The 27,641-nt window shown below is 44.9% G+C and overlaps 1 protein-coding gene across 1 annotated transcript; it reads left to right on the forward strand.

Annotated features, from left to right (window-relative positions):
• The first annotated feature begins 962 nt into the window (after nt 1-962).
• Nucleotides 963-27,447, forward strand: LOC130113626 (aminopeptidase N-like). The gene is made up of 21 exons (XM_056281176.1): nt 963-1,272; nt 2,125-2,431; nt 3,260-3,402; nt 4,349-4,485; nt 5,815-5,941; nt 17,103-17,257; nt 17,594-17,707; nt 18,100-18,243; nt 18,497-18,562; nt 18,901-18,966; nt 19,108-19,280; nt 19,826-19,902; nt 20,258-20,391; nt 20,510-20,565; nt 20,700-20,847; nt 21,074-21,165; nt 22,243-22,347; nt 23,043-23,210; nt 23,833-23,973; nt 24,724-24,805; nt 25,582-27,447. The coding sequence occupies exons 1-21, from the start codon at nt 969-971 to the stop codon at nt 25,735-25,737; spliced, it is 2,895 nt and encodes a 964-aa protein (XP_056137151.1). The 5' UTR covers nt 963-968; the 3' UTR covers nt 25,738-27,447.
• The last annotated feature ends 194 nt before the right edge of the window (nt 27,448-27,641 follow it).

The raw sequence follows: 27,641 nt of genomic DNA on the forward strand, positions 1-27,641 counted from the left end.
ATCTCTGTTTCAAACACTGAATAAAAGGATAGATAGTATTGTCTGTTCTCAAGACACCTCATTTTTACCAGAAAATGAATCTTATTGTATCCAGGGGTGCTACTAAAGGGGGAATAAGTGGGAGGACTTTCACAGGGCCCAGAGAAATAAAGGGTTCACCAGGCAAGCGTGATACTGAACTAAATTTTAAGAATTTTTTTTTCAGACCAGAAATGTGGGAGAGAGAGAGGGTATGGCATGTAACAAAGGTCGCTGGCTGGTATCGAACCAGTGACAGTTGTGACCATGTCGCCAGGGCTGTAACCATTCAGCTACAGAGGGCTCCCCATACTGAACTAAATTTTGATTTATCCAGATGGGGGCCCAAAAGTGTCACATCTCATCAGGTAGGCCAGAATTCCTGCAAAGCCCCTGTTTGTATCTGTCTCTTATTGGCCCTGATAATTCAAGCCTGGTCAATGCATGATTTCTGATTGCAAATAGCTGTTTACATTGGTACAGTTTCACATGCTTCATGAAACTTTTTCTATTCATTTAATTTACAAAAACATATCTTTTATCAGTAACTCAATACCCAAAACATCAAAAAGTTGGTGCTTTTTGGAGAATTTAGATGACTACTTTTTCATGATAAATTTACAGTGCTCAGAAAAACCTCAACTATCCCTACCAATAAAAGCCATTTTCACGTCCTTACTTACACAGCAGTTTCTATTGAGGTTCAAAAGTTTCAAGCTAAAATAACAAAAATTGCCTGCTAAATAACAGTCAGTCAATCTCAATGAATATAAAAAGCCAATGTCCCAGTCTCTCCCATTATTTCTATTCACTTGCTCTGCATTCACAGTGTAACTGGTAATGGCTCATCCATTACCTTGAATGGGAGGGGAGTTTCTAGCCATGGCTACATATAGAAGTTGTTCAAACCCAATCTTAGTGCACAACCAGGAACCTGGCCGGCAAACAACATGGGGAAAGGTTTTTACATCAGCAAAGCCATTGGGGTGGTGCTGCTTATCCTCGGTGTTGGAGCAGTGGCCACCATCATTGCTCTATCGGTTGTTTATGCCCAAGAAAAGGCAAAACCTAATGAAGAAGTCTCACCAACAAACGAGACAACAACATCCAAACCTCCTGTCACAACACCCAGCCCATCCAATGAACCTTGGGACAAGTACCGCCTGCCTAAGAGCCTGGTCCCGGATCACTATACTGTCTCCCTATGGCCCAGGCTGACTCCAAACAAGGCAACGGGACTTTACATCTTTACAGGTAAGGCAGAATGGCAACACCCTGATTGGACTTAAACAAAAAAAAAGTGTGGCTAATTTGAAGAAGAAGCAGCCTTTACCTCTCCTTGTTAGGCAGACATGAGACCAAACTTTGTGTAATACCTGTCGCCATCTTACAGTGCTGTGACTGCAAACATTCCCCAGTCCTCTGTGAATAGTCCACATGGCCATTGTAACTCTGGTCACAGTAATTTGCATATGAAACCGATGGTTGGTTTTGGTCGTTATGAAATTGTATTGTTTATAAGAGTGGGGATACCTGCAGTCAGTTGAGACTGAAGAGGTCCCTTAGATGAGCGGTGGAGCGTTTCTCTCTCGAAAAACGTTGTGTCCGGATGAACTGACTCACCTTTCTGGGACAGCTGTTCATCAGTTTGGCATTTACTGTGATTCACTTTAAGGTATCTACTGTATCCATACTTTACCTACTGGCTAGACCATAAAAACATTAAAGGTACTGACACTATTTTCAACAAAAGGATAAAACTGAGAGCAGAGTATTTAACGCGCCACCAGCACTCAGTTTATGTGTTCACATATAATGCTCCCATGTCAATTAAATTGCTCTTTTTTGTGAACATGAAAAAACAGACCTCTTGTCTGTGAGATGCTCTCTAACAGCATATACATAGTATCTATAAATGTGTAAATACAGCCATGTTCCCTATTAATTGCAAACCTTTTTTTTCTTTTTTTTTCGAGCTAAAATCAAATGTATGGATGGGAGGTAAAAGGGAACGAGAGACAACAATAGCTTTTTTTTCCTTTTCTTCCTAATCTCTCCTTTCTTCTTATAATCTGTATAATTTAAGATACTCCCATGTTGTTTCAGGTGAGTCCACTGTGAGGTTTCAGTGTGTTGAGGAGACTGACCTGATCCTGATCCACTCCAACAAGCTCAACTACACCACATTTAAGGATGGACACATTGCCATGCTCAGCACAGTTGGTGACAGGAAGGCTGCCCCCTCCATCACATCATCATGGCTAAAGGCTGAGACTCAGTACATGGTAATCCAGCTTGATGGCAAACTGGTAAAAGGCTACATGTACGAGATTTCCTTGAAGTTTACTGGGGAACTGGCCGATGACCTGCGGGGTTTCTACAGGAGTGAATACATGGAAGATGGAAAAAACAAGTATGTCCATTTGGTGTTCTGCTAAATAATACAAACTGAATTGTGCTTAGGGTAGCTTTGCATCCTGAACTGCATCCCAGTGGTTTCTTGGTATAGTTTACAGGAGAAAGGCCAAAGTAAAATGTTTACACTATGACGCCAAGAAATGCCAGCTAGCTAAAGTTTAAAGGACTTCAAAATATAACACATACGTAGTAAAATTCATAATATGGTTCTTGAATTTTGCAGTCTAACTTGAAGGCTGTTGAGGCTGCGTGGACCTTAATGACTCAAGCCAGTGATCCTTTCATTATAGCCTATCAACGCGTTAATGTATTAGTTTTGCTCTTTATTTCAGCAACACTTCGGCAAGTTGATAATAACATAATGTTATGTGAGGCCCAATGGTGGAGGTGGAAAAACCACGTGCAGAGAGTAAAAGTCCTAACCATGTATTTGCTTCAACCATGTACTACACCGGCTCTTCAGCTAGGTAGGGGAATGAAACCAGCTGATTTAGTACGAAGGTGGAGCAAATACACGGTTTGGACTTTTGCTTTCTGGACCTGGTTTTACCACCACTGCAGCTCTGATTTTAACTACCTGACAATATAATTCAGTTATGTAGCAGCAGATGCTATCAGCTGGATAGGTTATAGCCACAGTAAAAGTAAACGACAAGAGTTGAATTTCTGGGGTCCCAAGGTAGTCATTTTTAATCACCAAAGCGCCGCTGGTAATACTGATGCTGTCAGGAGAGAGTTTTAAGCATTTCTGCAAACCTCTGAAGTCAAAGTCTGCATTGGACTTAAAGCGAAACAACAATGTCCCTGCATATGCCTCTTTTAGGGTTGTTGCCACAACACAGATGCAGCCAACAGATGCAAGAAAGGCTTTCCCCTGCTTTGACGAGCCTGCTATGAAAGCCACGTTCAACATCACTCTGATCCACGAGCCTGCGAAGAAGGCGCTATCTAATGGCATGATTAGGAGTAAGTGCTCAACTGAAGTGGTCATCGGTTTTACCAGAGGACAGTAGCATAATCAAATATCAATGCATATTCTGAACATGATCATGCAGTAGCAATCACAATACTCAACCATCTATATGCCCGAATTAAATATGATAATGGTTAGATATGAATATTGTGTAAATCCTCCCCAAATTTGTCTCTAAACAATCAGTAATCATACTAATGAAGATTTACATGAGGTGGGTTATAGTAGGAGACTCCAGGAAGAGCACTTGTATATGTTTTAATTAGTTTTTTTTCCTCTCTCGTGAAGCCATGCAGTTGAGAGAGGGTTATATCATATATTTTTTTTATATGTCCGGTTTATTGCCCTGCCCTGTCTTTTGCAATTTAGAGTCTTAACTCTTTTTTTTAGTTATGTCAAAGTCAAAGTATCTTTATTGTCCCTTGCAGGGAAATTAGTTTACAGCCAGGATAAAAACTCTCACACAAAGACAAAACACACAAACACCAAGGTGGAATTGATAACAGGACATAGTGGGCAAGGAGAACCAAAGTCGATCAAATATAAAATATAAAATATAAAAATTATACATGTGGCTATTGTCTCCTGTGCTGTCCTGCTGCTTTGTGTCTAGTCCTCTACGATTCTTTATTTTGTGTTGTGTAATGTGGGTTCTGTACCACTAGGTGGCTATTTATTGACTTACGATGCCATGTCATCCTATTGGCAACAAAAAAAGTGTTTCACGTCTTTCAGGAAAAAAAAGTGGTGATTTTTTTTCTCCCTCCCCAAGATTATGAATGTCTAGGTTACAACCTTGGAAGCCTTCTTTTTTTTAACATTTTGCATAATTTCAACTAAATCAACTCAAGTCACATCACATCAAATCAAGTTAATTCCAGTCAGATAAGGTCAAATTAAAATCATTTTACATTTTTGTCTTTCTGTTCACTTCCCCAGGAACACGCCTTGCAGACATAGGTGGTGAGAGGGTTATGATCACTGAATTTGAGCAAACCGAGAAAATGTCCACATACTTGTTGGCATTTATTGTCAGTGACTACGACTTCATTGAGAGCACTACCGACAGAGTTTTGGTAATAGCCCCTTCTACCCAATGCGCACACACACACACACACACACACACACACACACACACACACACACACACACACACACACACACACACACACACACACACACACACACACACATCTGATGATTGCTTATAGCATGAAACAGGCTTGCACTGTCTCATAAAGAATTTACTTGAATCACTGAATTATTTTGCTCTTTATTTGTTGACCACTTTTCCTACTGTTGACTGTTGCTTTTAACGAAGAAACACTATACATACATAAACTTAGCACAAAAAGTAAGGAAATTTGTGTTTGGTAGATTATTTCTTTGCTGTAACAATGCTTCTTGGCAATAAATCTTATACCGTTGGAAAGCCTGTTTATTTCCCTTTTAAATGGTGCCACATTTGTAAGGAACATGCATTTGTGGGATGAGCAGCAGAGCTGAGTATGTGGGTTGCGCCCATGAAAAAATTGCCAAATCTTCTCTGCCAATGCCAAACAGCTTATTTTGCTGTTGCTGTTGACTCTTGTTCTGAGCTTCTGGTACCCCAGGTGCTGACAATCAGGTGCCTGATATAAGATTTATTGCCAAGAAGCATTGTTACAACAAAGAAATAATCTACCAAACACAAATTTCCGTGTGTGTGTGTGTGTGTGTGTGTGTGTGTGTGTGTGTGTGTGTGTACACACACACACACACACACACACACACACACACACACACACACACACACACACACACACACACACACACACACACACATTTATAGTTTGACCACAAGCACACCTGTGGTCAAACTATAAATACATCTTATAAACTTCGATGATACAAACATGTTAGGAATGCTTGGTGACTTTGTATCAGTTCTAAATCTTTACTTGACTGAATGTTACTTTTTGCACAAATAAAATGTACACTGGTCCCTCTTAATTGATGATCATATTCCACATGAGATATGATTTGTGCTTGGCCTCTTACAAACTTTAGTTTTGGTTTATAATATAACCAAACATACTTTATTTGCTGGAAGCCATTTACCCCTTAAAAACATCATCTAGTCCATATGGAAACCAAGAAAAAGGTCAGATAATTGTTCTTCTACAGAGGCTGTACCATTTTGATTCAATGCTTTAGTTTGGAAATAGATATGCAATGTGTTGGCTTTAAAACAAGCTAGATGTGTTAAAGGTATGTTGGAAGTGAGGCATGTACGGAGAACCTTTTAACAGTGCGTACACTTACGAAGCTCTAACTAAGAAATTCAAGGTACCATGTAAACATGCATAATAACGGCAAAATAATTTGTGTTTTTTATGGTTTGTGTATGTGTGATGTGTGTTCAGATTCGCATCTTTGCTCGGAAGAAGGCTATCGCTGCAGGGCAGGGAGGGTATGCCCTGAATGTCACCGGGCCCATCCTCAACTTCTTTGAGAAGTACTACAACACAAGTTATCCTCTACCTAAATCTGGTAAGCCCATCAGGATTTGAATTTGGGTCCTGTACAGTTGACATAGATTAAATCTCATGTCCAGGCCTATTTTCATAGTGAAACCAAGCACACCACAGTGATGTACAAAATGAGATGTGTCCTATTGTATTTCTTTATCATTCACTTACAAGGGGGGGGGGGTATCTTTATGCATCTCGGTTTGCTGTGGGAACATGTTGACTCGACGGGGAACTTCATCACTGACTAACATACCCACAGACCTGGTGAAGCTCAGCTGTTATGCAATTTCTTCTGACATTTGCACTTTCTTTCAATGTGTTGGACTGTCTACGTGTCCTCAGTGTTATTTGTCATCATACTTTTGTTTTTTTACTTGATGTATGACATGTGCATTGGGTTAAAACAAAATGATGGAATTCAAACCATTTAATGGGATGATATATAACTGTTAAAGAACAGCTGTGAAAGCTATATCAAAATTATTTTAGTGTTTGAGAGCCATAGCATGTATTGTAAAGACAATGACCTCAGCAAAACATGTGGTAGATGTGGTAAAGCAATGCACATGAAGCAGGATAATTGCCCCAATCCCCGCCTGGTCAAAATCAGAATCAGTCAGAATCAGGTGTGGAAACTGAGGGTAGCAAAGACAAGCTCCAGACCGAAGAGCCAGCAGGAAGTAAGATGCATCCCCTTCACATTGTGACTTCACCCACCGGTTTGCTTTCGCACATCCTTTCCCAATGTCCTGTTTTCTTGCACCTGTGGCATGTGGACTTGGCTGCGGGGCAATTATCTTGCTTCTTGTGCATTGCTTTACCACACACAGTGGACCCGCTCAGTTCAGCTGTGATCTCCTCTGTCGTTGGCAGGATGAATCTCTCCCTCTTAAAAGCTTTGTTTAGTCTTTTAAAGTCTACGTAGATACAAACCTTGCCTGACTTCCTTTGGGGCAGGCACCATGGGGGCGCACCACTCCGTGGGCTCGCTCACCTTCTCAATAATGCCGTTGGCTTCCATCCTTTCCAGCTCCTCCTTGACTGGCTTCATGAGAGGGATGGGGACCCTGCGTGCGGTGTGGACTGCATAGGGTTGTGCATCCTCCCTTAGCACTCTTTTTACTGGCTGTGTCTTGAGCAGGCCAAACTCTCTGGTGCTGTGAACCGCATAAACTCTGTTCACTAGGCCCATTTCCTGTGTTACTGGTCGGCTGAGTAAACTGCTCAGGCTCTCTCCTCTGACAACACAGACCTCAAACATATAGTTGTTGTCCTTTTCCTTGGTTTTAGTGTTTTGAAGGTCCCCTCGCTCATGACAGACACATCGGCCCCAGTGTCTATTTTGAACGTGACAGGTGTGCTACCTATATGTCCAGTCGTACAGTCCACCGTTGGTTGCTTGAGAGTGTGCTGTTAACTGAGCCCAGAAAGTAAGATGCAGCCCCATTCACCCTCTGTGACTTCACTCACCAGTTTGCTTTTGCACATCCTTTCCCAGTGTCCTGTTTTCTTGCACCTGTGGCATGTGGACTTGGCAGCGGGGCATTCATCTTGCTTCTTGGGCATTGCTTTACCACATCTACCGCACGTTTTGCCGCGGCCATTGTCTTTGAAGCCCCTCTCCCCGTCTTTTTTTTCCTGCCATTTCGTGTACTTTGCGTGCACCTGCGCCACCTCCTGGAGGGCGCATGCCCCCTCACCTTGCTGGCTAACCTGGTCTTCCACCTCCTCTAGTTAACGCGCTTCCTGCACCGTCATCTCCAGGGCGAGGTTCGGGGTGAGTTGCAGCTTGCGAGTCTGTTCCTTATCCTGGATTCCTACCACGATTCGGTCCCTAATGTGCTCCTCGCGTTTAGCTCCGAAAGCTCATAAAGAGCGCGAACAAATGTCTCCACTCTCCCCCCTGCACCCGCTGGTAAAAACAGGCTCTCTCGTGAATGACGTTACGCTTCGGTATGAAGTAGGTGCATGGCCGCTGGTGCTAAAAATGTTTGGGGGGGGGCGCAATTTACCTTGGCGCAGCACATCTGACAGCTGCTTTAATGTCCACACAGTCACAGACTTATTAAGAAGGACAACATAACCTATAGATTGTATCAGGGTTTTGTACACGGTGGATGATTGACAGTCGAGACGAGGCGTCGTGGTGGGTGTGAACATGATTGACAGCCACGAGAACTGTCCAATCACATTCGATCAAAAAACATTAAACCAATACCAATTCGCTGCCAATAAAAGTGGGGATGTCTGGGGCGCACAGAACTGCGCCCCATGGAAAACCTGAAGAAAGCAATTAGACAGCAGCCTCAGGCCACCTGCTCGCCGCAACTTTGAGGGCTTACATAAGGTATCGTTTGGCCGGCGCCCCTCACCCAGGAAGTACATGTATTGTCGCGGGACTGGGTTTAGATGTTCTTATATTAAGTAGTTGGAGGCTGGGAATTATGGTGCGACAACACAGTCTCTGGCGTTAATTAGCCGGGCTAGGCTACGGGTTTAGCAACCCACCTTGCACTGCTCCTGCAGTCTGCAGACGATGACGGACGCTGGCTAGCCTGGCTGGGATGGTCTCACTCTGCAGACACTCGCACTGTCACTGGCTGCACACGCTGATCTCTCTCTGGGGGCTGGTAATCACTCTTACTGGTTCTATTATGGTCGTCGCTGGTTAGTCACTGTCTAGCGTCAGCTCAGTCGAGGTGTAGGAGTCAGGAATGTTACGTCTGATCGCTAACACGTTATGCTAAGCTAACACTGTGTGACAGTCTGTAAACCACTATAACAACTAACCCACGCTGTGCTGTGCAATGGATAACAATAGGCAGCACGCACGCATTCCTAAGTCTCTTCTCATTGGCTAACAGGGTCTCGCGTTACTTTAGTCAGACTGTCTGTCTGTCACTATATGTCAGGGAGCTGTCCCGCAACACTACCCCCCCTTTAGATTGTTGAGTCCCTTCAACATAAAGATAAAATAACTCTGGGAACTAGAGTCGGAATTACACCCGGGACAAAACACCCGGCACACAACTAGGCCCGGAACTAAGGGCGTCAAAATAAACTGGTTGGGTGGTCACTATTAAAGTAGGACTCCTGTGACTAGCCTAGTAACCCCCTAAGTCAACTAGTCACGTCCGTCAAGATCAGTCTCGAACAGAGTCCCGGAGCCAGGCAGGCGGCCGGACTGGTCTGCCCCGTCTAGTGGTGGGGAGGGGCAGGGGCTCAGCAACGTCTGCTTCGGCTCCCTCTGGGTCAGGGGCGGAAGACTGCCCGCCTGGAACACGGGCTGCGGCCTCTCGGCGTCGAGTAGTGGTCGGCTCCCCTGGAGAACTGCTGGCAGCCAAGGGCGGAGACAAGGAGGGAGACACCTGGGCGCTCGTGGGGCTTTCATGGGGCTTTCGTGGGGCTTTCGTGGGGCTTTCATGGGGCTTTCGTGGGGCTTCCGTGGGGGGGCCCGATGTGTCATCTTCCTCATCGGGGAACACGTCTTCCAGACGTAGGTCGAGGTCGTCATCGCTCTCGAACCCCTGATCCTCCGCCAGTCCACCGATATCCTCCTGTCGCTCAATCTCTTTGTCGTCCGCTGCCTCTGTTTCCGGATCCTCGAGGTCTTCTCCTGGTGTACTCGGCAGGTTCTCTCCTGACGCCGGAATCTGCAGCAGTGCGTGCCGCCTCCGCTGAATCCAGATGGGTACTTCCTCGGCGAGGTAGGGCAACAGTCGGTCATGGTGGAGGACTCTCTCCTTCCTGCCCTCTTGGACACGGTACAGGACGTTTCCCATCTTCTCTGTTATGAGTGCCGGGCCTCTCCACCGTGGCTTCAACTTTGGCGATTGGCCCTTCTTTCGCGCGTCGTCCCTGACATACACCAGATCTCCGGGGTGGAATGTGCGTTGACGGGCCCGCAGATCGTGGTCTTTCTTGCTCCGGAGTTGAGATGTACGGAGACGCTCACGTGCCAGTTCGTGGATGTCTAGCATGTTGGCTTCCAGGTCAGCAACATATTCGGCTGGGGGACTACGATGGGCGTTGGCCTCCTGCACCCGTAGAGTGAGTCCTTGGGGCTGGTGGACTTCACGGCCAAGCATCATCTGGTTCGGCGTATACCCTGTAAGGGCATGGGGTGAGCTGCGGTATGCGCTGGCGAGGAGGTGGAGGTTCTTGTCCCACTCACGCTGGTTTTTCTCTACGTAGCAGCGGATCATTTGGAGAAGCGTCCGATTAAACCTCTCAACTTGGCCATTCGACGCAGGATGGTAAGGAGTCGTTCTGGTTTTGGCTATTTGGAGAAGCTCACAGAGGTCACGGAATAGGCTGCTTTCAAAGTTGCGTCCCTGATCTGTGTGGATTTCTAGGGGCGACCCGAACCGGGAGATGAACTCCTGTAGAAGCTTCGTCGCAGTCACTTCCGCGGTTTGTTCAGGGATAGCTGCGACTTCCACCCACCGGGTGAACTGGTCCACCATGACAAGGACGTACTTGTTCCCGGATGCCGAGATAGGGAACGGCCCGACGACATCTATGTGGACCCTGTCCATGGGAGCACCGGCCTGGAACAGTTGCATCTGAGCTCTGCCGACCCTCCCGGAAGACTTGCAGGCTTGCCACTGTGGGCACCGGCGGACAAATTGTTGGACGCTGTCCGCCAGTCCCACCCAGAAGAACTCCCGCTTGACTCGGTGGCACGTCTTTTCTCTTCCCAGGTGGCCTGACTGCGGAGGGCAGTGGCAAGAACGCAGGACTTCTTGTTGGAGGGCTGCTGGAACTATCAGGCGGTAGACAGGGACTTGGCCGGTTCCCTCATCCCAGCGGTAATAGAGAACGTCTCCACGGCGTTCCACATGGTCCCAGCACAACCAGAACTTGCGCACGGCCGGACCCTCCAGGGCTACTTCATCTTGAGACGGTAGCTGGCCTCCATCCTTCCAGGCGTGAAGCTTCCTCAGCAAAGGGTCACTGCGCTGGTACTCTGCCAGCTCCTTCTCGGTATACTGGGGCAGCCAGTTAACAGTGGGTGGCGATGACTGGATCCCAGTGTTTGAGTTCTCGTCCACTGGTGGCTCGGCAGTGTCCACCGGGTTCTGGTCGGGTGTCGAAGGTCTTGACGCCGGATCCGTACTCGCCGGGGTCCTCGTCGTCCTACGGATCGCCAGGGGGACCACGTCGTCGACATCCTCGTCGAACCTTGCCCATCTCTGGTGTTCACGTCGGCAGTACGGGCAGCCTTGGCAGGGCAGTGAGTCGGGGCTTTCTCCTGCCCGGTAGCAGTCACAAGTTGGCGCTGGCGCCCTTGAAAGTGCATCCGCGTTGCCATGCTTGACTCCTGCTCGATGCTCTATTTTGAAGTGGAACTGGCTAAGCTCCTCAATCCACCTTGCTAGCTGGCCTTCGGGACTTTTAAAGCGGAAGAGCCAGGTCAGGCTGTTGTGATCAGTTCTCAAGGTGAAGTGCCGTCCGAGCAGGTAGTGCCGGAACTGTCTGGCGAACCGGACTACGGCCAGCAACTCCCGGCGAGTTACGCAGTACCGTTGTTGGACTTTTTGGAGGTGGGCGCTGGCATAGGAGACAACCCTTTCCTCCCCCTCTTGGACCTGCGAGAGCACCGCGCCTATACAGGTGTTTGAGGCGTCAGTGTCGAGGATGAACTCGCCATCTTTGGTGGGGTAGGCTAGCACCGGAGTGGATGTGAGTCTCTTCTTCATCTCCTCGAACGCCTCCTGCTGGCGATCGGTCCAGTGGAACTCTGTTCCTTTACTCTGAAGCTCGTACAGCGGGTTGCAGATGAGAGAGAAGTTGTGGACGAAGCGTCGGTAGTAGTTGCACAGCCCAAGAAAGGCCTGGAGCTCCGTGATGTTGGAGGGTGGACTCCAGTCTTCCACTGCCTTCACCAGCTCGGGGTTGGGAGCGATCCCCTGTCCGCTCACTATGTGGCCCAGGAAAAGCACTTCGCTGCGCAGGAGATGACACTTTGAGGGCTTGAGCTTGAGCCCGCTGGCTTGGACCCGCTCGAGGACGATGGCCAGGTTCTTCAATCCATCTTCAACACTGCGGCCAATGACGATGACGTCATCTAGGTACACGAGGAGGCTCTTCCACTGCAACCCGCGCAGGACAACCTCCATGGCCCTCTGGAAGGTGCCTGGCGCGTTGCAGAGTCTGAAAGGCATTCGGGCGTACTCGTACAGGCCATAGCGAGTAATGAAGGCCGTCTTGCATCGGTCAGCAGGATGGACTCCAATTTGCCAGTATCCACTCTGCATGTCTAACGTGGAGAACACGGTTGCGCCTTCCAGGGTGTCCAGACACTCTTCAATCCTTGGAAGCGGGTACGCGTCCTTCAGCGTCAGTTCATTGAGTCTTCGGTAGTCGATACACCATCGAACGCCTCCATCTTTCTTCCTCACCAGGACCACAGGTGAAGCCCACTCAGACGTCGATGGCGTTATCACTCCAGCCTTCAGCATTTCCTGGAGGTGCTGTTCCTCCTCTTGCTGGAAGCCCAGCGGTGTGCGGCGGGCTGCCTGGCGTACTGGGCGTCCCTCTCCGGTGTCGATGCGGTGCTGGACAGCATCAAAACAGCCCAGGTCGTCGTTTGCTGCTGCAAAGACCTCCTTGTGCTTGACCAGAAGCTGCAGTAGGGCTCTCTGCTGCCCCTCTTCGAGCTCCTTACTGGCGGCTGCATACAGGGATGACAGATGGTCTGGTAGATCCAAGGCTGTTGCGGACTCCAGCCGTCGCACTGACACTTGTTCCTTCTCCGCCGGGTTCGTGGGGTTCGGCTCTAGGGACGGGGTTTCCTCTGCCTCAACCAACACGCCCAAGCAAACACCTCTCCTTAGGGTCACTTCGCGGGGCGACAAGTTGCATAGTCGCACAGGGACTCTCTTGGCAACGTCGACTACTACACTGCCTGAAGAGACTCCTTCTGCAAGGCCAGTGGGCTCCAGGACGGCAGAAATTCCTGGCTTTGGGCCTTCCACTAGACCCCAGACGTCGCGTTCGCTCTCCGCTGGTAAAGTCGAGGGGCACTCCAGCAGTACTCTGGAAACCGTGTACTCTCCTAGCGACCTGCCTATGACGACAGTGCCGATCGGTTCTCCATCAACGTGTACTTGTCCTCCGACCGAAACTGTGACTCTGGTGGCTAGCATAAAGTCCAGACCCAGGAGAAAGGGGTCGCGGATGGGTGCGACGTAGACGTCCCAGTCCTTGGTCTTACGGCCCAAGCGGATGGTGACTCTATACTTCGGAGTCTCGGTCATTTCTTTCCCCTCCTCCGCGTTCCTCAGGACGGCAGTCCCCACACTTGGCTGACCAGCTAGCTCCAGCTGACGGAAGGTGTCTTCAGACATGACGGTCGCCTCCGCGCCGGTGTCCACAACGCACTTGAGTTCCAGTTTGTTGACCGTGATGGGCACTACCAGACTAGGACCATCTCCTGCTGCTCGGTTTATGCGGGGTGCTGGCTGGCTATCGGCCTTTTCCTTGACGTGAGGGCTCGGTGAGCGGGAGGTGCAGTCTCGTTTGAAGTGGCCCTGGCCTCCACACTGGTAACAGGAGCCTCTAGGGGTGGCGCCCGGACTCGGTGATTGGTAACGCCGCTGCCCATTAGTGCTGCTCGCCGGCCGCTCTAGAGTTCTGCCCCGTTCCTCCTTCTTCTGTTCGGCTGTGTCGGATGTCAGCTGCGGGGGGGACGGTTTCCAGGAACGCCGCATTTCCTGCAGCAGCGCCGCTACCTCGGCTTTCAACTCCTTGATGTCAGCATTTAGGTCGGACTGCGTCGCGCCGGTGGCCGTCGATGTCGGGTTTGGCGCTCCCCCTTTACGCTCATCATCCCATGACACTCGGCGAATCCGCCCCTTAGCTTCGCTCTCCCTTCCAAGCGTTGCTCGATAGTCGTATTCTCGGGCTTCTACCTTCTTGAGGGCGTCTGCCAGGGTCTTAGGTTCGGAGCCCAGGACTTCGTAGGCGATGTTTTGGTTGCGCAGGCCTCGCAGGAACGCCTCGGCCGCGAACTCCTCCTGCAGTCCGACGTCGACCCCTGGATAGGCTAGCGTAACCAGCTTCCGTACTTCCTCTCCAAATTCAGACAGGCTAGTCTCCTTCCCCTGCCGAACCTCGCTCAGTTTACGGCGGGCAGTACTTTCGGGTATTTCTCGTCCGAAACGGCGCCGTAGCTGCTCCACCAGCTTGTCGTAGTCCTCGCGGATAGGAGTCGGTTGCGCCATAACGAATGACATAGCGCCTTCTCGCAGTCGCAGGTAGAGCATGTCCAGGCAGACTTCCTTGCTCCAATTCCGCTTCCGGGCCATCCTCTCAAACGGGCCAATAAAGGAGTCCCAGTCGCCCTTCCCATCGTAGGTAGCTAGCAGCTTCACTTCACTTTCGTGTCCTACTTCTCTCCTGTAGCTACTACTCCGGTCCCGACCGTTCCCTACCACTGGACTATTTGTTATGACGGATGGCGGCCCTCCGGTACCACCAGTAGGCGGCGCCGCGTCACCCCGGCTGGGCGTGCTCAGGAAATGGTGACTCCCTTCCAGAAATGCGTTCCGGGCTCTGGCGCTCCTACCACCCCGCTCCGCTGGAGTACTGGTGACAAGGGGTTTGGGATGGTGACTTCTGTTGCGGCCATCCGCTACTGGGCCGACATTCTCCATTCCCGGGGGCAAAGCATATTCACGGGGTCTCACATCCGGTCCGTCTGGACGGGGGACCAGTGGAGTAGTTAACTCCATGTCCTGCACCTCCAATGTTGTAATGCTATGACTGGCTCCATGGCCACTATCAAAGCCCTCCTGATAGCCATTGAATGGCTGCGGGGAACTAGGGAGCGGGTGGAGTCCCGTGCTCAATTGCTGCACAGCGGGAGGTTGGGGATGTGGCACAACTCGCCCGACAAGTACCCCTTTAAGCATGCACTTCACCTCCTCCATTGATTGTTCCTGCTTTTCTTGGTTAAGGAGGGACCGCTCAAACATTTGGGCTAGACGACACATCTGCTTTTCCATTTCGCTTTCCACAGCGCTATCCTCTCCCCCCCCCTACAGCACCGTGCTCCACGTGCTCGATCTCCTCAGTAGGTTCCAACATCATCTAGATCACATGCAACGATGGCCTTGATAAAGTGCTACTGCACGTAATTAGCCGGTTGCTAGTTAGCAAGGACGCTAACGTAAATAGCAATAGCACCGCTATTCTGTATGGAGACAGAATGCAATCCAATTTCACCACTTTTGAACACCACTTGTCGCGGGACTGGGTTTAGATGTTCTTATATTAAGTAGTTGGAGGCTGGGAATTATGGTGCGACAACACAGTCTCTGGCGTTAATTAGCCGGGCTAGGCTACGGGTTTAGCAACCCACCTTGCACTGCTCCTGCAGTCTGCAGACGATGACGGACGCTGGCTAGCCTGGCTGGGATGGTCTCACTCTGCAGACACTCGCACTGTCACTGGCTGCACACTCTGATCTCTCTCTGGGGGCTGGTAATCACTCTTACTGGTTCTATTATGGTCGTCGCTGGTTAGTCACTGTCTAGCGTCAGCTCAGTCGAGGTGTAGGAGTCAGGAATGTTACGTCTGATCGCTAACACGTTATGCTAAGCTAACACTGTGTGACAGTCTGTAAACCACTATAACAACTAACCCACGCTGTGCTGTGCAATGGATAACAATAGGCAGCACGCACGCATTCCTAAGTCTCTTCTCATTGGCTAACAGGGTCTCGCGTTACTTTAGTCAGACTGTCTGTCTGTCACTATATGTCAGGGAGCTGTCCCGCAACAGTATTCACACAGAAATCAACCAAATACCATTCGGAACCAATATTTAATGGCTGCTGACAGGCGCTCACAAACTGAAAAACACGTTTATTTCATAATTATTTGCATTATACAACTAAATTATATTTAACATGTTCAAGTAGATTTTCATCTCTTGACATTTGAAGGAGGCGGCGCCCCAGCGCCATCTACTGGCCAGCCGCCAGTAGTCCGTGTCCTCACCTTCCTCAAAAGTGAACGAACTAGATATATGTTCTGCCCCGCGACCTAACGCACAGATGAGGGCGCTTACTTGCACGCTTCCGTCCTCTTTACCTAACTTTGTAGCTGTCCGCTAGCGCGTGAGGCGTCTTCCAGTCCGCCCACTCCGCTGGTCTTCCGAAGCAGAAGTTCTCCGGCAGATTAAACTTTGCCACCTTCTTTCCGCCACACCATAGTGGAGCTGCTCGACACTTAAGTAACAGCGAAGCATATTCTGGCTGCTGGGTCAGAATCAGGCGTGGAAACTGAGGGCAGCGGCAGACATGTATCATCTCCATCAGACGGATAAAGCGAGCAAGATCTGTGCTTAAGAGCGAGAGATGTTGCTACCTTTAAATATTATGTTATACTCGAGGTAAAAAGAAGCACTTTTTGTCTACAAAAGACAATATAATAAAGATTTACACACAAAGAAAAGTATTATTCACGGGGATCGCCAGTTCGAATCCCCGTGTTGCCTCCGGCTCGGGTCAGGCGTCCCTGCAGATACAGTTGGCCGTGTCTGCGGGTGGGAAGCCGGATGTGGGTATGCGTCATGGTCGTTGCACTAGCGCCTCCTCTGGTCCATCGGGGCGCCTGTTCGTGGGGGGGGGGGACTGGGGGGAATTGCGTGATCCTCCCACGCGCTACGACCCCCTGGCGAAACTCCTCACTGTCAGGTGAAAAGAAGCGGCTGGCGACTCCACATGTATCGGCGAAGGCATGTGGTAGTCTGCAGCCCTCCCTGGATCGGCAGAGGGGGTGAAGCAGCGACCGGGACGGCTCGGAAGAGTGGGATAATTGGCCGGATACACTTGGGGAGGAAAAAAAGGGGGGGGGTATTATTCACCTCAAAACCATTGGCCAACCATTATCACGGCCAGAGACTTTTTCAGTGCCATACTTAATTTGCTTTGCCACCAGAATCCTGACTTGTGGGAGAAAAGTTTCAGTCTAATTCTTCTTAACGTCAGTTTCTTCAGATCTGATAGCTTGTATAATTTAACGTCGGTTGGATGATGAATTTATCTGTTCAGCTAACAAGAGGTTTGAATATCAGTCAAACAATCTTCTAGCAGTTAATGTATATCAGTAATTAACTCTTGAATGAATTTAGTTAATTAATAAACCAGTTTTTCTTTTCCCCCCATTCAGATCAGATAGCTCTGCCAGATTTTAATGCTGGAGCCATGGAGAACTGGGGTCTCATCACATACAGAGAGACGGCTCTGCTCTACGACCCCAAGTTCTCCTCCAACTCCAACAAGGAAAAGATTGCTTCCATCATTTCTCATGAGCTGGCTCACATGGTAGGCGTTTATGCTGCAAATAGCATCACCTCACTGTCCTTAGCCTTCCCTACATGTCACACCTCCCATTTGTGTCCTTTTTTATTTTTTATTTTTTGCAGGCTAATGTGCAAAGTATTTAACATCTTAAGTAATAAATCTGAAAAATAGGCACTTTATGTCTTTTTGAGAGAAATTCTACATTTCATTTGGAACATGTGCTGATAACATATAATTATTTAAACAAAAATCAAACAAATGAGCAAAAATGGATAGATAGATAGATAGATAGATAGATAGATAGATAGATAGATAGATAGATAGATAGATAATGTGTTATTTGTACTGTCCCCTCAGTGGTTTGGTAATCTGGTGACTCTGAGGTGGTGGAATGACTTGTGGCTGAATGAAGGCTTTGCCTCCTATGTGGAATACCTGGGAGCAGACTACGCTGAACCTACATGGGGTGTGGTAAGAATTGCCTTCATGTTTTGAAATATGATATACCATTCTTTTTGTACATACATCTTTGGTAGGTGGAGATTTGCCTTCTTAGTATGTCCACTGTCTTGGTACCAAACAAATGGCACACAAACTGAATGTGGTCATTTAGATTACATGCTATTGATGAGAATAAACAGTTATGTGAAAAACGGTGGGCCCGTCAACTGTGAAGCCGTTTCAGGGAATGGGAAACTTTTTGCCAAAATAATAATTTGCTCTAGCAGCTGGTTTCTTTATAATGATCTTGGGTGTTGACATCGATCTCCAAACAATCCAGTCTCGGACCACTCAAATCTGAGACAATTCACTGAGCAGCAATAGTTTAATGTATTGATATTTATTTATTTATCTCCCACCAGAAAGACCTTATCGTGCTTGGAGACATCCATCGAGTATTTGCAGTCGATGCACTTGCCTCCTCTCACCCCTTGTCCTCCAAGGAAGAAGACATCCAGAGACCAGAACAGATCAGTGAGCTGTTTGATGCCATATCATACAGCAAGGTACCAGATGTTCAGCACACATGGAGTCTTGTGCACATGTGATTTTGTGCTTTGCCTGTCATTTATGTCACAGTTTCACAAAGACAAATCACCCTTCGATCTATGATTCCTCTTGTGAGCTTCAAATGACTTTTATCTTATGTTTTTTCTTCTCTCACTTTCTTCTATTCCCCTCCCATAACATCTACCCTTTCATTCTCTCTTCATCCCTATCCCTCTCACTTTCCCAACCCCTTGTTCCCTTTCTTTTCAGGGGGCGTCCGTTCTGAGGATGCTGTCTGACTTCCTGACTGAAGAAGTCTTCACAAAGGGACTCAATGTAAGGATACCATAGTGAGATATTTCTAAGCTGTCTGCAGAAGATGAAAACCACTGAGATCCTTGGAAAAAGCGATTTACGCTATGAGCGCCCCACTGAAAGTGTATATCTCTCACCTTCAGGAATCATTATGTTCAACACGTGCTCAGTATAGTGTCTTTGCAGAGCATCTGCCATCTCCTTTTATATATATATTAAAAAAAAATAGAAAAAAGATGGCAGTATTTGGAGAAATATAAAAAGTCTAAATTGTGTCAAAATGAGAAAGAACATGCATATGCAATGATCATTAATCCACTGATACAAACAACAAAACAATGTTTCTTTCCACCTTGCAGTCCTACCTGACTACTTTTGCCTTTGGGAATACGGTCTACACAGACTTATTTAACCACCTTGAGCAAGTAAGTTTTTCTGTAGGGCCTTTTTATTTTACATTTTTCATCCTGTTTATCCATAATAATTTCTAAAACGTGCCTTTGTATCAACCAATTACCATGGATTTTTTTTTTCACGATATTCTTCCCGTGTGTTCTCCTCCACAGGCTGCTGTAGCTAGTGGCATCAACCTTCCTCTGACAGTCAATGAGATCATGAACCGCTGGGTGCTTCAGATGGGCTTTCCTGTTGTTCAAATAGATACCGCCAGTGGAGTGGTAACCCAGAAGCACTTTCTCTTGGACCCAGAGTCCGTCGTCACTGTACCTTCTCCCTACAAGTATGTATTTTCTCTCTCTCACTCTGAGCATTTGCTAGCCTGCTTCTCTTACTTTCTGTTTTCTGCAGGCTACTGCTATACCCTCTGCCCAGACCTCTTTTCTCTCCCTTTCTTTGTCTCTTTCATCCTGTCTTCCCAGTTCGTTTGTTTTTTTGGAGGCGATCTTTCCCATCTTCCCACTTGCTGAAGATTTCACATTGAGTGTTCTGTCCATCTATCTATCTATCTATCTATCTATCTATCTATCTATCTATCTATCTATCTATCTATCTATCTATAGTTTTTGCTCATTTGTTTGGTTTTTGTTTAACTAGTGATTACATTTTATTCAGCATATGTTCCAAATGAAATGTAGAAATTCTCTCAAAAAAGACATAAAGTGCCTAGGTTGGTAGGTTAGTAGATCCTCCTTTTATATAGCTAACAGAAATGATAGATACATGTTGGTAGATAAAATATATTGCATTTGGAAGAATCATATTATACAAATATTTGAAGTAAATTAGGCTATACTGATAATAACACATTTATACATTTTCCCACAGTTATGAGTGGATTGTTCCAATCAAGTGGATGAAAACTGGAGAGAAGAAACCAGCAGTATGGCTGCAGAGCAAATCAGGTAGAATATATTAACAGAAAAATGGCAATGTTTTTATTTAGACAAGACATTGGGTTGAGACAAATTGTCAGGGATGGGTGTGAATTTGTTGCTAGCCTATAAAGAGAGGCAAAATAAATAAAACTATAAATATCAAACATGATAGCTTCAATATTCTGGTGTGCAACAATTATGAAATTAAATTATGAAAATAGTGTTAACCCAAAGAATTACCAAAATTTGAAATCAACTAAGACATAAAAGAACCAAAACTCAACAGTTTAAGTAAAGTGAGCAAATCACAAGTATTTTGCTGTGTTTTGAGTTTGAATGTTGACTGGCTGTAATGCCTGTTTTGTCTTTGGTGAATCTGTAGACACAGTTGTGACCATGAAAGCACCAGGGAAGGACTGGGTGCTGGCTAACCTCAACATGGTGGGTTACTACAGAGTCAACTACGACCAGAACAACTGGAATAAACTCCTCGCCGTTCTGGACACCAACCATACAGTAAGACTCAACTGTCTGAAACACATCATTATCATGAGCAACTTGTTGATTCTGTTATGTTAAATATTATTACTGCTACTGTTATTATTATTATTATTATTATTATTATTATTCATAGGCCATTCCAGTGATTAACAGAGCTCAGCTGGTGGATGATGCCTTCAACCTAGCCAGGTATTTCTTGTCATATCATATGGACACATGGACAATGATGATAATGAAAATAATGATGGCTCTATGCACCATAATGAAATGGTATGCAAAATCCAGAAAGTCGTGTTTAGTTTCGTGGTCCTGTTTGCCCACAGAGCAAGGTTTATCAGTACAGTGCTGGCCCTGAAAACAACCAAGTATCTGAGCAAAGAGTGGGGCTACATACCCTGGAAGTCTGCCCTGAACAACCTGGACTTCTTTGAACTCATGTTCGACCGCAGCGATGTTTATGGACCCATGCAGGTATGGCCTTTGTCAAAAAACCCATCATGGGAATGAATGAATGAATGAATGAATGAATGAAGAAATATTTATTTACTTACTATTCAAATAATTAAATGATTATTAGAGAGAAAGATGAGATGATTTTCCTATTCAGCTTACTGTACACTTCATCTGCCGGTTGCATGATTAAAAAACTGACAAAACATCTCATGGTATATTTTGCTTGGTTGTATCTCTCTCGCAGGCGTATCTAAAAAAACAGGTGGGACCTCTGTTTGACTACTATAAGAACATGACGGACAGCTGGAAAAAAGTACCCGATGGCCACATGGACCAGTGAGTGGAGATAACGTTAGACTTCTTTTACTGAGAAATATGCAAACTTACCCACACTTTAAACATTTTCAAACACGCAAAGACAAGTGGGCCACCTGTGAAATACAGATTGCTGAAAAACTGAAAGGATCTTTTCCTTAGGGCTTATTACTACCATCAGTTTACACCAGTAGAAAAAAATATTTTGAAATATCTACTCAACACGTGATATTTTATATAAGACATTGTGATAATATATCTCAAGTGAAGTGCATCTTTTCCCTTTTTATGCCTTTTCAAAACAGTTACTGAAAGTTGTAGCTAACTGATGCAGACATGGACATACTGTATAGACTGTCATGTGTGTAGATGATGCAGACATGGAAATACTGCAGACTGTCATGTGTGCAGGTGATGCAGACATGGACATACTGTAGACTGCCATGTGTGTAGATGATGCAGACATTGACATACTGTAAACTGTCATGTGTGATGGTGATGCAGACATGGACATAGACTGTCATGTGTGCAGGTGCAATTTGGTGTTTTTCTCAGTGTATCAAGTCATGTTGGTAATGAACCACAAGAAAGAGTATTTGTATTTTTAACATTTCTAACACATTTTACATTAGGACACATGACTTTTGCTGTCCATTGAAAATACTTTATTATATCCCACTTATTAATATGACAATTTGGTGAAACAAGTTTTTTTCTTACGTATGAGAATAAATTGAAAATTATAAAAGCAAGTTTCAGAATATTGTAGAGCTGTCAAAACGCAGCAAGTATTTAAAGGAATTTGTGCCTGAAAAAAGTTTTTTTTTCTTTATCTAAGACAAAAAAAAAATCCCTAATTTTCACGTTTGATCCTACTCCACCTCTTTATGTCCTACTTGTTGTCCTATGTCCCGTCTTCTCCCTTCATCTTTCCCGCTGCCTCCTGTTTCCTGCTGCTCACATCCAAAATCATTCCCCCCTCTCCTTCCTCCCCTCCTTCTTTTTTCTCCCATTTCTCCTCATCAATTCCTTCTCCTTTCTTTAATTTCCACTTGTTTTCTGTCCTCATGTCCTGGTCCACCTTCCTCATCCACCCAGATATAATCAAGTGAATGCTATCAGCATGGCTTGCAAAACAGGCATCCAGGAGTGTCTGAATCTGACAAAGACCTGGTACAAAGCGTGGATGGATGGCAAGCACCAGTGAGTATATTCGTGTATCTGCCGAGTTAGTTAGTTAGTTAGTTAGGTAGGTAGGTAGTTAGTTAGTTAGTTAGTTAGATTGGTTGCTAGTTAGTTAGTTAGTTAGTTAAATGGTTTGCTAGTTAGTTGGTTAGTTGGTTAGTTAGTTAGTTATATAAGCATTTTGATACTAATATCTTTATTATTACTATCGTTATTATTCCGTTTGTCAGCTAGTTCAGTGTAATAGCATTGGAGGAACTTATCAAAGCCACATTAATCAATCTACCCACATATTATTAGTAACCATGAATTTTAAAGGAAAAGGTCCTCTTTTTTCCCTTGGACTCTGGTGTTATATGATAACATTGACTTTAATTTGTCAGTCAGATACTAGTTAAGGTAGAAATGTATATTACAATTTCTAAGCATTTACCGCACTTTTGTTGCCCTTCATATAGTATATGATTATAGCTAAATATTTGGAGAAAGGATTGTAATGTAACTATCTAATTCAAATTATGCATACTGCCTGAAATGATAGCCTATTCCTTCTCTCCCCTAGCAATTGTCCAACTTGACCTGTAATTAAGCGTCTCACCTTTTAAACTGTACATCATTATAAAATTATCATCAACTATAGAGCCACATCTTAATTAACATGTAGCTGTGTGTCCTCACCATGCAAATACTGAAATATCTCCATCTTTTTCAAGGATTCACCCCAACCTGCGTTCCACTGTGTACTGCAATGGCATTGCAGAAGGAGGCGCTGCGGAGTGGGAATTTGCTTGGAAACAGTTCAAGAACACCTCCATTGCTATTGAAGCTGATAAACTCCGCTATGCACTGGCCTGCACAAAAAAGCCCTGGCTCCTCAACAGGTCTGTTCAAATGCATCCATATGAGAAAAGATGAAATATTAAATGCTTCTTGAAATTAATCAAAACAAAGCTGAAGTTGTGTGATTTTCACATAACTGTGAAATACGAAACTGTGAAACTAGTGATCTGTCATATATACACAGATGGATAGATCGCGACAGAGTGATAGATTGATAGAAGCAACCCGTACAAAAAAAGTAGTTTATTCAAGTGTGCTATTAGTATACTTATTTCAAACTAAAAATCAGTGAGTATACTTTCAGTTTACTTTTTAAGTACTAATCAGAGATATACTAAACAAACTATTCTTAAGTATACTTACACGTATACTACCAGTACATTTACTTGAACTTGAACTTTACTTGAAGTTTACTTAGTAAAATAAACTTCAAGTATACTTCTTTTTTTTGTAAGGGATAGCAGAGTACTTCCATCTTTATGATGCTCCACCCATCCCATGTTAACACCCCTTGGTTAACTGAACTGACAAACACACACACACACACACACACACACACACACACACACACACACACACACACACACACACACACACACACACACACACACACACACACTATATTGTATATTGTGTCTGAGTTTCTGCTTGTCCCTTGTTCAGGTATCTGGAGTATACTCTTGATCCAGACATGATCCGTAAACAGGATGCCACCTCCACCATTGTCTACATTGCCGGCAATGTGATCGGTCAGTCTCTGGCTTGGGACTTTGTCAGGGCGCGCTGGTCACACATCTTCAATCAGTACGTACTAACAAGCACTCTTTATTAACTATATTGTCTTTAATCTTCATTCTTATAGATATGTATGCTTCTAACAAATACAGGGCCCACTATCCTTTTTAAATCACCCATTTCAGTTCCTTTTCCTCCTTCACTGACAACCAGGTTCTGCTGAAGCAATCGATGGAACTGCTAATGCAAAAAAAACAAAAACAAAAACAAAATCAATTTGACCAGATTAAGAAGGCAACATTGCTGTCTTAAACTCATGAATGAAACCATGTCATTTGTATTATTAATGCCATTTGTCAGTGTATGGAGATTAAAAATCAAAATAGCTGAGACTGAGAAAAGGGATAGAAATTGGGACTCAATAGTGAAAGTCTGGTTTGGTTTGGTTTGTTCAAATTAGTGAAAGAAAGGCAGGGATGCAGAGCGCAAACTCGAAATATTGATGAATTTAGAGTGTTATCATAATTTCCTTTCTTCTTGGTTACTTTCACATGCAAGATCTAGAATCTGCTTTCACAACTGCAATGAAAGAGACAATAAAACCATGCCTTTTGTACCAGGATAAAAAACAGCCAAAGATTTGTTTTTTCTTCTCCCGTACTAATACTCTCCAAGTCAATACACATGTGTCTTAAAATGTCTTTCCAGCAATTTAGTATAGAAATCCAGTAATTTAGCATGGGAAATAGTTCATATCGATTTCGTTTGCATAGAAATGTCCCATACTTGCTTACGTCCTGGTCTTGTATCCACTTATAGGTACGGGGGTGGATCCTTCTCTTTCTCCAATCTCATCAACGGAGTTACTGAGAGATTTTCAACTGCGTTTGAGCTGCAACAGGTAAGATGGTTGAGAATTTTCTCAACAATAGTATTGCCTTGACGCTGGTTTATATTTGAAAAAATGTGAATGTGTGTGTATGAATATGATATAGAGGAAATGTTTTAAAATGTTTTTTACGTCCGGGTAACGTAGCGGTCTATTCTGTTGTCTACCAACATGGGGATCGCTGGGTCAAATCCCCGTGTTACCTCCGGCTTGGTCGGGCATCCCTACAGACACAACTGGCCATGTCTGTGAAGCCGGATGTGGGTATATGTCCTGGTTGCTGCACTAGCGCTCCCTCTGGTCAGTCGGGGCACCTGTCCGGGGGAGGGGGACTGGGGGGAATAGTGTGATCCTCCTACATGCTATGTCCCCCTGGTGAAACTCCTCACTGTCAGGTGAAAAGAAGCGGCGGGCAACTCCACATGTATTGGAGGAGGCACGCCCTCCTCGGACCGGCAGAAGGGGTGGAGCAGTGTCCGGGATGGCTCGGAGAATATAGTAATTGGCCAAGTACAAATAGGGAGAAAAGGGGGGGAAAATCTAAAAAAATAAAATAAAATTTTCCCCATTTTCTCCTGAGATGGGGAGTTGCATGTCATAGTTTTTGTTACTAAGAGGGGGATAACTTGACTCACTGTGTTTCTTGTGGTCACGTCTCAGACAGTTCACAAGTATAGTGATGAAATCTTGCCTCAATCTGCCCCAAATCTATGACTGCCTCCAATACAGCATTGATACCATATAAATCATTTACAAAAATATCCACTGTGGTCTGTTTGCTGTGATAGTTGAAGCAGTTCCAGGTGGATAACGCTGATGTGGGATTCGGCTCTGGGACGCTGGCCTTGCAACAGTCCATCGAGAGAACCAACGCCAACATTAAATGGATTGCTGAGAACAAGCAGCAGGTTCTGGACTGGTTCATTTCTGAGACGAAACCTTAAAGAGACTTTTCAATGAATGCTGCATGGGTTTAATTCATGCTGACTTCATTTAATTATAGAATGCCCTGTAATGAGCAAATGAAATTCAGTCCCTTGTACATGTCATAGACGTGGTAGTAAACTGGCCCAGTCTCTGCTTGACAGAGGTAATGGATGAGCAGTGGACAGAGACTCTACGTTGTCATCCCATGGATTGGGATCTACACTCCTCGGACTGAGGCGATAGTCAGCATACAGACACATGAGCATTCACTGTAATACATATTTATCTTATGAAAGGGGCTTTTTTTTTTTTACATCTCAACCTTAAACTTTAATTTCACCACTGCTGAAATTTCAAAACAGCCCTTGTAGTTACTGCAACCAAACTCTTTTTCTAGAAGGGTACATTATTGGCTGTGGTCCTTTTGGTTGAAAAAGCACATAGAATTGACATTATGACCAGAAAATTGTTCTGAATATGAAGAATATTTTGTTAACTTGGTTTGCTGTAAAATAGGCTTCGCAGCAGTTCAACAAAGAAATGCTGTTTACAAAACTAATCATAAGATAACATGGATGTCAATAGAAATATTTTCCAGCCTTTTCTATTTCTGAACTGTGACTTTTTATATATATATATATATATTACTTGTTGTTTGTTTTTGTTCCCCGAATTATTTGGCACAATATAATTTATAATGAACAGTATTTAGTGATGTGTTCGTAGGTTTACAAGACACATCATCGCCATTTTAGTCATTATTCAGGAATATAAAAGATTGTCTTATAGATGCTTTCTGGTAATGAAGGTTGCCTATTTATAAAGAGTATCTCATTTTGTCAAAGTCAGCCTGGAACTGTGTTCTAGTTTCTTATTTTTGAGTGGATGAAATGTTTGGTTGAATCAGAGTCAAGGGAAAAGGGTGGTAAGCACTAGCTCTTGTATGATGCTATTCACGATAATATCCATATGTATATCCATGTGTGTGTGCGTGTGTGTGTGTGTGTCTGTACACACACACACACACACACACACACACACACACACACACACACACACACACATACACATACATATATGTATATTTAAATATCTATACACACATATACATATATATTTCAATATATTAAGATATATTTCTTCATTATAGCTTCATCTTCCTCTCACAAGTATTCTCGTAAATCTGAGTATACTGAACACAATACTCCACAGTATACCTTGAAATCTGAACCCATGGTATACATAATACATGCAAATGTCAATATTAATATTCATTCCCCCTTCTTAAATAGGTTTCTTAGTTAAGAAAAATGCTTACATATCTTACTGTGAACAAGATACAACATCTCCATTTGTTGACTTTCAAAATGGAAAGCTCAAACATTCTAGATATTAACAGGATGATGTTGAACATTTAAAAAGCGCTCATCCAGGTTGCCCGCCATCTCTGTTCTCTTAAAGTAACTGATTAGTGATGACAAAGTCCCCTCGCTTATAAGAAAATCCACAAGATAACAGTAAGCGGGCTTTTAAGATTTCAATGAGGGATACACTTAATTGAACTCACTCCTCTTTCTGTTAACCCTCTCCAAACTGAACTAATGATACACGTCCTGTTGTGCTGATGCTGTTGATATTGTAGATATTTTAATATAGTAGCCTTAAACTATGACTCATTGGATAATGTTCTTTATTCTTGCAAAGCAAATAAATGCATTTGTCATGTGTCCCATGTTGTGTTCTCTGTATCTGTATCTCACGCACTGGTTTCTCACTGTTACTACGGTAATAAGGTCCAAACAATGAGTCTCAGTTCTTTGCTTGTTTTATTTGCACACACACAAAAAAAAAGAAGTGCAACGAGACCAACAACAGCACGCAAAGACAAACAAGGGCACCCAGAGGCACAGATGCAAAGCAC

This window comes from Lampris incognitus, chromosome 6, assembly GCF_029633865.1.
Source record: "Lampris incognitus isolate fLamInc1 chromosome 6, fLamInc1.hap2, whole genome shotgun sequence".
In the NCBI taxonomy this organism is placed as follows: Eukaryota; Metazoa; Chordata; class Actinopteri; order Lampriformes; family Lampridae; genus Lampris; species Lampris incognitus.

Bases quoted from the DNA above. Each gene is read 5' to 3' on its own strand.
- LOC130113626 (XM_056281176.1), top strand. From the start codon at position 969: ATGGGGAAAGGTTTTTACATCAGCAAAGCCATTGGGGTGGTGCTGCTT. The intron at 19,281-19,825 runs GTATGTATTTTC...ATTTTCCCACAG, and splicing joins ACTGTACCTTCTCCCTACAA to TTATGAGTGGATTGTTCCAA. The intron at 24,806-25,581 runs GTAAGATGGTTG...TTGCTGTGATAG, and splicing joins CTGCGTTTGAGCTGCAACAG to TTGAAGCAGTTCCAGGTGGA.